This window comes from Meleagris gallopavo, chromosome 18 (assembly GCF_905368555.1).
Source record: "Meleagris gallopavo chromosome 18, MGAL_WU_HG_1.1, whole genome shotgun sequence".
In the NCBI taxonomy this organism is placed as follows: domain Eukaryota; kingdom Metazoa; phylum Chordata; class Aves; order Galliformes; family Phasianidae; genus Meleagris; species Meleagris gallopavo.
In genome coordinates, this window is record NC_139421.1 from 56,560 (window position 1) to 68,548 (window position 11,989).

Here is an 11,989-nt window from a genome sequence, read left to right on the forward strand (position 1 = left end):
TGTGTTGAACTGAACGTAGGGCTGCGTAGAGAAATGAGTGGAGAGAAGTACAGAGAGAATCCTTGTCTGAATGGTGGGCCAGTGACCTGGATGTCTGGATGGTGGTGGTGTGAAGGAATGGCAGTTGGGTGAGATGGTTCAAGTGAGGAGAAGACTGAGAATGGATGGAAAAGGGAACATAGAAAGAGAGGGTGTTTGGACGGATGGACGTATGAATGGTGGGATGTGACTGCTGGGCAGGACCGTGCTTCTATCCTGCACTGTGTCCTCTGTATTGCAGCTGCAGAAGAGGTGGAGGAGCAAGCGCCATCCCAGCCACGCCTCGGAGAGCTGACAGCATCCCATGTCAGCCCCAACTCGGTGCAACTGGAATGGAGCGTCCCCGAGGGCACCTTTGACTCCTTCACAGTGCAGTACATAGACGTGCAAGGCCAGGCGCAGGAGCTGCACTTGGAGAGTGGGTCCCGCACGGTGACCGTGTCTGGTCTGCTGCCGTCCCACCCCTACAAGTTCAACCTGTATGGGCTGTGGGGGCAGACACGTCTGGGCCCCATCTCCACTGACACCGTCACCGGTGAGGGCCCCCGCATGCTGCACCTCTCTGGGCCTTGAGCTTGGCGCGTGGCGTGAGCAGTGTGATGGGCTGTGCTGGTGCCTGGAGTCTGAATGCAAACGGAAACGTTCTGTGGCAAAGAGTGGGCACGTAGGGAGGGATGGGAGGAGTAGGGGGTAGTGATCAGTGGAGAGGATTTGGTTGCGTGGATGGCGTTACGGATGGAAGGTGTGTTGGGTGGGTTAGGATAACTTTTTGATCAGGCCAGGTGGATGTTTGTGTGAATGGTTGGTAAGCAGTTGAACACGTGGATAGTAGGATGGGTGGTCATGGACTTTGTGCTACAGCTGCCGCGCCAGTAGAGAAGGAACCACCTTCCCCACCACGCCTGGGTGAGCTGACGGCATCCCACGTCAGCCCCGACTCCGTGCAGCTGGAATGGAGCGTCCCCGCGGGCTCCTTTGACTCCTTCACGGTGCAGTACAAGGATGCACAAGGCCAGCCGCAGGTGGTGCCCGTGGACGGTGGGTCGCGCTCCGTGACCGTGCCCGGGCTGTCACCGTCCCGCCGCTACAAGTTCAACCTGTACGGGGTGTGGGGGCGGAAACGGCTGGGCCCCGTCTCCACTGATGCCGTCACAGGTGAGGGCAGGAATTGGCACCTGCTGGGCTCTGGGTTTCTTGGAGATACGAAGTGAAACGTGGCCTGTGCTGGGAATCTTGTTTTCCTCTGTCCATGGGATGAGCTGTTGGTTTCCTGTTTTGGAATGGGTCCATTAATCGGTGCACTGGATTACGAAGGGACTGATGGGGAATGGATGGTGTGATGCCTGTTTAGGTGGGATTGTGGCTCTTTGAGTAGTTGACTGCTTGGTTGGATGAAGAGATACTTGAATGAAGAGCTTTTGGCTCTCACCTCATTGCCTCTCTGCTGCTGTATTTAGAGTCAGCTGGGTCCTGCCAGGGTCCATTTGCACACTGTTGGCAATAGGAACTTTTCTTGAGCTCTAGAGAGATTTCGTTGGAAGGATGGATGGATCATGTTCGTGCTGTGGTTTGTTTGGGGATGACCGATGGAATGAATTAATTTTTTTAATATAAAATGATTGTTGGATGAACATATAGCGACTGGTTGGATGGAGGGATGTGCGTTTCTATGGATGGAGCTTTGGATGGTTGGAAGGACTGTTGGAAGCACTGCTGGGTGTTGGAGGGATCTACATTTTGGGAAATGGATTGTTGGACTCTTAGTATATAGACTATACCAGAGTTGAAAAGGACCAGGATGGACCTGGTCCTTTGCTCCTGGCTTTACATGGGAATTAAGCCCTACTTCTGAAAGCAGTGTTCAAACTCTATAGGGCTCTACAGGGTCCCATAGGGCTCTATAGGATTCTCTAGGATCTCATAGGGCTCTATAGGGTTGCATAGGATTCTGTAGGGTTGCATAGGATTCTATAGGGTTGCATAGGTGCCATAGGGCTCTATAGGCTCTATAGGGTCCCATAGGGCTCTATAGGTTTCCGTAGGGTCCCATAGGGCTCTATAGGATTCTATAGGGTCTTGTGGAGCTGGATAGTTGATGGTGTGGTGGAGTCATGGGTGGGAGGTGTCCCTGTGGAGGCAGTGCTGTAGGAGATCTCTATGGCATTCCAGTGTCCCCTGTGTGTGGGAGTAGTGTGGGTGGGGGTCACTGGGATACTACAGTGGGGTGGGAGTGTCTTTGTGGTCAGCGGGTGCTGTAGTGGTGAGCAGGGCTCTCAAGAGGCCTTTGGGGGGGGGGGGGGGTTCCAAAAGGAGTTAACGGGAGGGAGAGTGTGGGACATCCAAGGGGGGGGCTGCAGGCCTTAGTGCCCTCCATCTCTTCCCAGGTGCCCCAGGAACGCTATGGGTGGGGACGCTGTGGCCCCGCAGTGCTCAGCTGCATTGGGCACCTCCCCATGTCCCTCCTGATGGCTACAACCTCAGCTACGGACCCCTCGGAGGCCCCATGAAGGTAATACCCCATAGCACTCCCTGAGCTTCCAGGGGACTTCAGTATCTCCTGGGGTACCCCAATATGCCTATGGGGGGGATCCCAGTAACCCATAAGGCTCCCCTGCAACCCTGTTTGTGACCCTAGAACTTCTCCTGGGGATCAGCATGGCGTCTCTGAGGACCCCAGTGCTCCTCTGGGAACCCCCCACAGCCCCCTGAAATCTCCACTCACCCTTTTGGAGACCCCAGTATTCCTTGTGGAGACCCAGATCTCCCCTCAAGGATCCCAATGCCCTTTGGGGACCCTGCTCCCACCGTGGGAAACCCAAAAGCCCCCCAAGCACCCTAAGAACCCCACTGCACCCCACTATCCCTTGAGGTCCTCAATACTCCTTTTGCAGCACTCCCATCCTCCTGGGCCCCTTTATGCTCCCTGGAGACATTAAACACCCCTGTAATGCCCTTTAGGGACCCCCATAGCAGCCCAATAACCCTCCCATGTCCCCCCTCCCCCCCCCCCAGACACTGCAGCTGCCCCCTGAGGCAACATCCAAGGAGCTGTGGGGCCTGGAGCCCACTGGACACTATAGGGTGCAGCTCCAGGGCCGGGGGCTGGAGCCCCTCGAGACCACCTTCAACACCCGTGAGCTGGGAAAGGAGGTCCTGTGGGGTGGGAGGGGGCACCCAGGTGTCAGGGCACTTGGGTGAGAGACTCTGGGGTACCCAAATATCTGGATGCTTTGTGGTGGTGGGGATGCACGGATGCTGGGTCCTGAATTATGGAAGGGGGGTACCCAAAAATCTGCATCTTTACGTGGGGGGGCTCTGGGGGTTCCCAAGTACTTGAATAATGGGTCCCTACGTAGGGGGGGTTCCTTGGGTGGGGGGTCAACAGGATGCCCTCGTCCCTTGATAGGTGAACAGGGACCCCCAACTGGTTGGGTCCTGTGGGTGGGGGCACCTACGCTGTACTTTATCCCCCAGCACCCCTTCCCCACCCACACCCCCGGGACTGCGCTGAGGAGCAGCTCAATGGACCAGGGCCTTCACGAGAAGCCCTCATCTTCCTCGGGGGCGACCAGCAACGGCCACTGCGCATCTTCTGCGACATGGAGAGCGATGGGGGAGGCTGGCTGGTGGGGCTGAGGGCAAGGGGAGGAAGCGGGGGGCATGGGGGGGGTGCTGTGAGGAGTCTGATGGGCAATGGGTGCCTTGGGGTTGGGTGGCTGGCTCTATGGTTGCCATTATAGGGGTTGGGTTGGCAATAGAGGAGTCCTGTGGAGCAACTGGGGGCATTTGGGGTATCTGGGGAGGTTCTGGGGGGGTTGAGAAGCAATGCAGGGGGAGTGGGGGGGAGGCTGGACGGGAGGGGAGGTTAATGGGAGGGTCTTGTGGGGCAACTGGGGTAATTCTGGAAACTGCAGGGGGATCCCAGTGTTCCTATGAGACTCACATACCCCCTATACTATCCATGGGGATCCCAGTAACCCGCTGGAACTATAAATGGGGGAGCACCCAGGGAGAAATTTGGGCTGGGAGAGGCAATAGGATGCCCTGGGGGGGCAATACAAGGGTCTTAGGGTGCAATGTTGGGGGTTTAGAGGGAGGTAATGGGGGGTCTGGGGGCAGTGGTGGGGTCTTGGGGGGATTCTGACCTCACCCCCACCCCCAAAGGTGTTCCAGCGCCGCATGGATGGGGGCACCAACTTCTGGAGGGGGTGGGAGGAGTACGTCCACGGCTTCGGGAACATCTCCGGGGAGTTCTGGCTGGGTGAGGACCCCAAAACTTGGGGAGATTGAGGTCTGGGGTGGGGTGAGACACCCAGAGTGGGGATGGCTGATGGCTGCAGGACCTGGGACAGAACCCTACTGGGATGCGGGGTGGAATCCTAGACGGGTGTGTGGGTGGGGGGGTGGAGGGTGTGGAGCAGGGCCCCAGTTGGGTCTGTAGGATGGGGGATGATGATGGCTCGTGGGATGCGGGCAGGGAATGCGGCGCTGCACACACTGACAGCTTCTGGGCCCACGGAGCTGCGCGTGGATCTCCGGACGCCGTCAGACAGTGCCTTCGCCCGCTATCGGGATTTCGCCGTCGGTGGTCCTGAGGACAGTTTTCGCCTCCATCTCGGGGCCTACAGTGGCACAGCTGGTGTGTGTGGGGCTGGGGGGGGGGTCTTGGGGGGCTCCCGGGGGGTATTAGCGTTAACCTTGACTCATGGGAGGGTTCTTGGGGATACCCAGATCATTGGGGGGGGGATCCTGGGGAGAATAGGGGAAAGTCTATTTGCCCACAATGAGGGGGCCTTGCAGGGGTCTTTGAGATCATTGACCCATTGGGATCTCGAGACCACAGGGAGCCCACAAGGGATCTTGGGGAGGGGAGCTCTGCCCCCCAGGGCGGTCTCTATGAGGATGTGGGGACTCCTGGGGGTCCGTGGCACATCCTTGGGGCTCTGAACCCTATGTGGGTGTCCTGGAGGGCTCTCTTTAGGAGTCCCCATAACCTTGCTGTGGGTCCTACAGGGGATGCGCTGTCCTACCATGCTGGGAGCCCCTTCTCCACACGGGACCACGACCCCCGGGGCCGCCCTCGGCCCTGCGCCGTCGCCTACACCGGAGCCTGGTGGTACCGCAACTGCCACTACGCCAACCTCAACGGGCGCTATGGGGTGCCCTATGACCACCAGGTATGGCTATGGGGGCTATGAAGGGGTCTGTGGGGGTCATCAACGGGTCTATGGGGGCATAAAAACAACCCGATGGGACAGGAGGGGGTCACTGTGGGGCCATGGGGGTTATGTGGGATAAATATGGAGGGCTGCCCCCCACAAGATCCCTTTAGCCTCATGGGTATGGGATCCTACAAGAGTTGTAGAAGCTGGAGCAGGGAAGGAAGTACTTTGGGGCCCCCTGTAGGGCCTATACGTGTCTGTAGAACCGCTGTAATTTGCCTATAGGGTGTGACCAAATACCCCTCCCTCTCTGCAGGGCATCAACTGGTACCCCTGGAAGGGCTTCGAGTACTCCATCCCCTTCACAGAGATGAAGCTGCGGCCGCAGCGTGACTGAGAGCACTAGAAAGGTTGTGGGGCGCAGTGAAGCCTTTATGGGGTCAATAAAGCTGCGAGTAACCAGCACTGACCCACGCATCCCACACACTGGGCTCAGGAGCTATGGGGTGGGCAGGGCACGAGGCGCACACGGAACGGGGCGCAGCGCAGCACGGTGCCGGCGGTGACCCCCAAGTGGGGCAGAGCCCCATCAGAAGGCGGCTCCAGGCGGAATCGCTGTAGGATGTACCCCAAAAACACAAAGAGCTCTGCCCGAGCCAATGCCTCCCCCACACACGAGCGTGCCCCACAACCAAAGGGCAGCAGCGCTCGCCAGGGGGCCCCTGGTTGCAGGAACCGCTCTGTGGGGCAGAACAGAGGTCAGAGAATGGGTGCATAGGGAGGAACCCACCCTGAGGTTCGGGGCCCACATCTATGGGGTGGACCCACACGTACCGGGTAGGAACTCATCAGGACGGTCCCATATCTTGGGGTCGTGGTGCGCAGCGAAGAGGTTTGGGATAATGATGGATCCCGCGGGCACTGGAATTCCTGCAATGCTGGGAAGGGACAGACTGCTGCTGGGATGGACTGGGAGAGCCTACAGTGGCCAACTGGGGTCATACTGGGGCTTAATGGGGGCTGATGAGCTCTACTCGGGCTGACCTACTGGTAGGTCCGTGGTCTCCAGCAGTCCACACTATTACAAACTGGTCTACATTTGTTCATTCTAGTGCAAAACACTGACAGGGGTGCATGGTTCTGCAGGCAGATATATGGCTCGCACTGGTTGGTACTGGTCCCCACTGGTCTGTATGACCCCATACTGGTCCATACTGGTGCATTACTGGCCATACCTGGAGTGGCGCCGGGCGCAGTGGGGCAGCGCGAGAGGCGCAGGGGGACGCAGGCGAAGGGTCTCGGTGACGGTAGCACGGAGCAGCGGCAGTCGTCCCATGTCCCCTGGCTTTGGGGTCCCCGTGGGGCCCAGCACCTGGTGCAGCTCTGCACGCACCCGGTCCTGCACCTGGGACGGGGGACACGTGTCAGAGCGTGTCACCAAGTGTCACATCGGGTCACTCGTGGGGTGGCCCTTCCCTGCACGGGGACACAGACATCGGTGTGGTACAGAGGTGACATGAGTGTGACACTTTGGTGATGGCCGTCGTACAGGGGACGCCAGGGACACAGGTGGGGACACCCCAGGGCCATTATCCACACAGGGATATGGACATGGGTGTGACATGCATGTGGTGCAATGGGGAAGTGCAGTAGGGGGAGGGGACACCCAGCACACACGTGGGGACACGCTGGGGGTACGTGGGGATGGGAGACCGGAATGGGAACCGTGGGAAAACAGATGTAGGTGTGACACGGATGTGACGTGGTGTCACCTGGGGGTGGTGCAGCAGGAAGGCCACAGCCCACAGCAGAGCTGCCGCTGTCGTTTCGGTGCCACCGATGAAGAGGTCCACAAGGGCCATGTGCAGGCGGTCCCCCCCCAGCGGCCCCATAGGGACAGTGGGGTCCCCCCCCAGCAGTGCCCCCAGCACTGTGTCCCCGGGGGGGATGCGCAGCCCTGTAGGGACATGTGTTACCCCCTGCAGCTGCGTCCCCCCTCTGTCCCCATGTCCCCACATCCCCACCTGGTGCCATCGGATCTGGGTCTCCACGAAGGCGTCGCGGCGCTCCACCAGGCGCAGCAGCTCCCGCAGCCCCGGGTTGGGCAGCACCTGTGGGGCACAGGGACCCCCCCCAGTGCCCTACAGACCTCCCCTGGGCCCATAGGGACCCTATACTCCATCCCAGCCCCATATCTCCCCACAGACCCTTTTGAACCTAAGACAGGTGTTGAGAATCCCCCCGACCCCATACAAACCCCTTAATACCCTCCCAGGGCTCTATATAACCCCTTTAGCCCCCCTCAACCCCCTACAGACCCCCCCAGCCTCATCTATAACCCCCCAAGGACAATATAGCCCATTCTCACTATAGACCCCCACACGGACTTTTCCCCCTTCCCAGCCCCACGTTGATCCCATAAGCCCTATAGGGCCCTGTAGGGCTCACCCTTAGTGGAGGCAGCACATCCAATGCCCGCACGCTGGCCCAGCCCCACACCTCCAGCAGTTCCACCACACAGCGTGTAAAGGAGCGCACCTCTGCCTCAGGGGGCATCTGTGGGGCACAGGGCTTGGGGTCACCCCAGAGAGATTCCTGGATCCCCCCAGAGACTTCTGAACCTAAAGAGATATGTGGTCATTTGGGTCCCTCTAGAGGTGGCTGTGTCCCCAAAGGGACACTTGGATATCTGAGATCCCGAGTGGCCCCTGAGCATTTAGGATCCACCCTCCTTGGACACCTGGGTCCCCTCCAGTGGCATCTGACATCTGAGACCCCCCCTGCAGTGACACCTGAATCCCCCCGCTCCCTGAGGTGACACCTAGACCCCGCATCCCCCCCGGTGTCCCCACCAGGTCCCCGAAGGCGAGGCGGCAGATGGTGCTGCAGGTGTGGAATGCGAATGCCTCAAAGAGGTCCACTGGGGCAGCCCCGTAAGAGCTCAGCTCCTGTGGGGTGGGAAATGGAGTCACTGAGGGGGTGCGGGTGCCCCACAGGGGGGTTGGGGTGAATCAAGGGGACTGGCAGCTCAGCCCTAGACGTGATGGGATCCACCTGGGGTTGGAGGGCCCCGTGTTGGGGTGCTCACCTGGCACAGCGCCCAGCCCTGCAGCTCCAGGAGGGGCTCCAGGTGTCTCACAGCCCGCGCCAGTGCTCCTCGTGTTGCCCCCCGCTGCCGTCGCCACTCTGGGGATGCATCCCCCAGCGCCAGGTCCTGCCCCCCCCGTGACACCAAGGACGCTGTGGGGTGACACCCATATCACCCCGGCACCCATGAGACCTCAGACGGCCGTAAGGATCATTGGGGACCCACCCAGAGTCCCCCAGGCACCCACTGAGACCTGTCCAGCACCCATGGGGACTGTTAGAAACATTCTCCCACCCCAAAAAACGCAACCAGACCCCTTCAGAGATCATGGGGACCCCCAGGACCCCCTCCAGATACCCAACAGGGACCTGTAGGGACTCCCCTCCACTCAAAACCCAGGAGGATCCCTCAGAACCCACGCAGACACCAATTAGTACCCTCCAGAACCCCCAAACCCCCTCAGATATCCGTAGAGATCTTCGTGGACCCCTCTTGGGACCCTCTCCAGAACTACAAAACCCAAAGAACCCCCCTTAAAGATTCACAGGGAACCCCCCCCCCCCCCTCTGACTCACCCCAAACCCTCGTGGGGAGCCCCCAACCCCTGCAGCTCCCCCATACCCAGGTAACTGTGGGGGCGTCCCACGAAGTCCCCCCAGCGCCGTGCCAACGCCTCACGGATGGCGGCTGCAGAGCTCAGCACCACCACCTCTGGGGGGGGAGGGAGGGGGGGGCAAGAAATGAGTGGGTTGGAGGGAAGGGACCCCCATGGGGACCTTGAAACCAGGGGTGTGGGGAGAAGTGAGAGGTTAAAGTTTGGGGGGGGGGGGGTTGGCAGGGGTTAGGGATCCCAAATTATTTTGTGGGGGGTAGAAGGAAGGGACAAACTTGAAGGGGGGGGCAGGAAGGAATTGGGGGGCAGTATTTGGGGGTCCCTCCACCCTCTCAATGGGTAATTCTGGGGAGCTGTGAGGTTGGGGATCTTAAAGGGGGAAGGTTCAAGATCCAAAGGAGGGGGGATTTATGGGGAAGAGGGGGTCATGGGGGCTCCAAGGGGGAGTCAGGGGGATGGGGGGAGGGTCACGAAGGTGCCCCCCTTTACTCACCACGTCCCCCCAAGCGCAGACATAAGGGGTCCCCGTAGGTCTGGGTGAGGACGTGGAGGTGCTGTGGCCCTCCTGGGTGCAGGAGGTGCAGGGCCCCCCCCCATAGTGTCCCTCCCCGCCTGGTTGACCCCCCCCAGATCAGGGCCAGGAGAAGCAGCAGCAGAAGCATCACCACCGCCATTGTTCTGTGGGATGGGGGGCCCCAGCTCTGCCCCTATAACACCTTATGAGGGGGAGGGACCTCAAAAGCTCCACACCCCCCCCCCACCCAAACCCCTCCTACCAGAAGAGGGGAATTGGGTTCACTCCCCTGAAATTATTGTGTGCCCACTCCCCACTTCAAATCATTATAAAATTTATGGGGGTGTCCTCATAAAAAAAATACAGGAGTTTCTCCCCCACAAAGTGCTCCCAGAGCCATGGGGTGCTCCCTTCCAAAAAAAAATAAAAAATCACACTCCCATTGTGTGCCCCCCAACCAGCAAAGATCCCCCAAACTCCCCCCCCACCCTCTACCCATACATCCTCCCAAGCGCTCCCCACCCCTCCGCTCCCCACCTCCCCAAATCCCCCCCCATTACCACAATCCCCCCCCACCCCAGCAGCAGAACCCCGTCACCGCTCTGTGCGTCTGCGTGTGTGAGTAGGGGAGGGGGTGTTTATTGGGGGCGGGGGGGGGGTGGGGGGCAGCTCAGAACCCCTCCCCCTGCAGCCCCCGCAGGCGCCGTGCCAGCTGCAGGTCCTTGGGGTACAGCGTGACGCGGCGCGCGTGCAGCGAGCACAGGTAGGCATCCTCCAGCAGATGCACCAGGAACGCCTCCGCCGCCTGTGGGACCCCGGGGTGGGCACCCCACAAAGCAGGGAGGGATCAATTCCCACTTCCGGGCCACCCCATAAATGTCAATCCTCCAAAACAACCCCTACCCCCAACTTCCCTCCCTAAAACCTCAATAACTCCACACCTCAAAAACCTCCACCCCGCCCCCTAAAAACAATCCCCAACCCCAAAACACTTCACAGCCAAAGACCCCTCCCCAAGCCCCAAAGAGACCCCCAGGCACAAGGGGTATTCCAAAATCCGCTTTCCCTTCCCCCAAAAAAAGACCTTTGGGGCACTACAAAGCCCCCCCAGCTCCGCCCAAAGTGTCCCTCAGATTATGGGGTACCCTAAAACACCACCCAACCCCAAACCATGGGACCCTCCAAAACAAATCCTCCCTCCCCAACCCCCCTCCCCCCCCAAAAAAATAAACCCATAGGGCCCCCCACCTCCTGTAGGGCCAGTAGGGCCATAGCCTGCCACTTGTAGTCCACGCCCCGCGTGAAGAGCAGGCAGATCTCCCGCACCTGGGGGGGGGGGGAGGGGGGCATGGGGACACTGGGGGGACACGTGGGGGGGGCGAGGAGGGGGGGACCATGAGGACATTGAGGCGGGGGGGGGAAACACGAGGGTGGCATTGCATCATGGGAAGTGACGGGGGGGGGGGCTCAAGGACGTGGGGAGGACACTGAGTCAAGGATGCTGTGTCCCTGGGGGGGGGGGGGGAACAGGGGAGATAAGAAGGACACGGGGGGAGGTGGGGCACAAGGACACGGGGGATGTCTATGGGGGGGGGGGAAGGGGGGACTGGGGGTGCAGAGAGGTTGGGGGGGGTCTGAAGGGTCTAATTTTGAGGGGGTGTTCATTTTGGGGGCAGATCCCACTTTGGGATAAGCCCCATTTTGGGGGGAGGGGCTCTCATTTTGGGTATGAAGGGTCCCGTTTTGGGGAAGCGGGGAGGGGGGGATTTTTTTGAAAGGTCCGGTTGGCGGTGCTCCATTTTGAGGGGTGGGGGTCCCCGCTTTTATGTGCGGCCCCGTTTTCGGAGTGTTCCATTATGGGGGGGGAGGAGGGGGGGAGGCAGCGTTTCATTTTGAGGCCCCCAAATCTCACGTTGAGATCTCATTTTGGGGCGGGGGGGGGGGGGGTCCCACGTTGGGGGCGGGGTGTGTGTGAGGGGGGGGGTCCCGTTACCACGCGCGCGAAAGGCTGGCGGCGCAACAGCAGAGCGGTGCTGCTCTGATAGCGGCGGATCTCCCGCAGCGCCCTCTGACCGGGCCGGTACCGGCGGGCTGAAACGGGGCGAAAAAACGGGAAAACAACGGCGATAAAGGCTCAGCCCCACACCCCCCCAGCACCCCTACGGGCTGCACTCACCGCGGGGCCGCGCGGGGGGCGGCGGCGGGGCGGCGGGGGGGGGCGGCCCCGGCGCCGGGGGCTGCGCGGTTTGGGCCGCGGCATCGGGGCGCTCCGATGGGCGCCGCCGGAGTTCGAATCGCGCGCCCCGAAGTGACGTCACATCCGGTTGCCGCACGGACGGCGTGCAGCGCCGCTCTGAGCCGCCGGAGGGCCGACTCTGTGGTGGCTCGGAGGACTGTGCGTTTATTAAACCCGTTCTGATCCCAGTTCACACCAGTATGACCGCAGTTGGGCCCGTTGTGATCTTTTTTGACCCAGTGTGATCCCAGTTGGTCCCAGTGTGATCCCTGTTTGTTCCAACACAGTTCCAGTTGCTGCCAATCAAACCCAGCAACTCTGTTTCTCCCAGCACGCT

At 60.5% G+C, this 11,989-nt stretch overlaps 3 protein-coding genes across 3 annotated transcripts in view; 1 reads left to right on the forward strand and 2 right to left on the reverse strand.

Moving 5' to 3' along the window:
• Positions 1-5,670, forward strand: part of LOC104913619 (tenascin-X) — a 29,568-nt gene extending 23,898 nt beyond the window's left edge. The window contains 9 exon segments of the mRNA XM_085238935.1: positions 281-574; positions 901-1,194; positions 2,424-2,548; positions 3,052-3,172; positions 3,514-3,665; positions 4,204-4,300; positions 4,517-4,678; positions 5,053-5,216; positions 5,518-5,670. Of these exon segments, the coding sequence (XP_085095061.1) occupies positions 281-574; positions 901-1,194; positions 2,424-2,548; positions 3,052-3,172; positions 3,514-3,665; positions 4,204-4,300; positions 4,517-4,678; positions 5,053-5,216; positions 5,518-5,598 (1,490 nt within the window). The 3' untranslated portion in view covers positions 5,599-5,670.
• CYP21A2 (cytochrome P450 family 21 subfamily A member 2) lies at positions 5,613-9,897 on the reverse strand. The gene is given in 11 exon segments (XM_085238934.1): positions 5,613-5,941; positions 6,036-6,139; positions 6,437-6,606; positions 6,974-7,140; positions 7,143-7,158; positions 7,226-7,312; positions 7,650-7,757; positions 8,054-8,149; positions 8,290-8,441; positions 8,911-9,000; positions 9,396-9,897. Coding segments are annotated over 11 exon segments (1,419 nt in total). The 5' UTR covers positions 9,577-9,897; the 3' UTR covers positions 5,613-5,693.
• Positions 9,898-10,035: 138 nt separating this feature from the next.
• LOC104917098 (histone H3-like centromeric protein A) lies at positions 10,036-11,753 on the reverse strand. The gene is given in 5 exon segments (XM_085239074.1): positions 10,036-10,221; positions 10,665-10,742; positions 11,410-11,507; positions 11,593-11,625; positions 11,628-11,753. Coding segments are annotated over 5 exon segments (393 nt in total). The 5' UTR covers positions 11,677-11,753; the 3' UTR covers positions 10,036-10,086.
• Between the last annotated feature and the right edge of the window lie 236 nt (positions 11,754-11,989).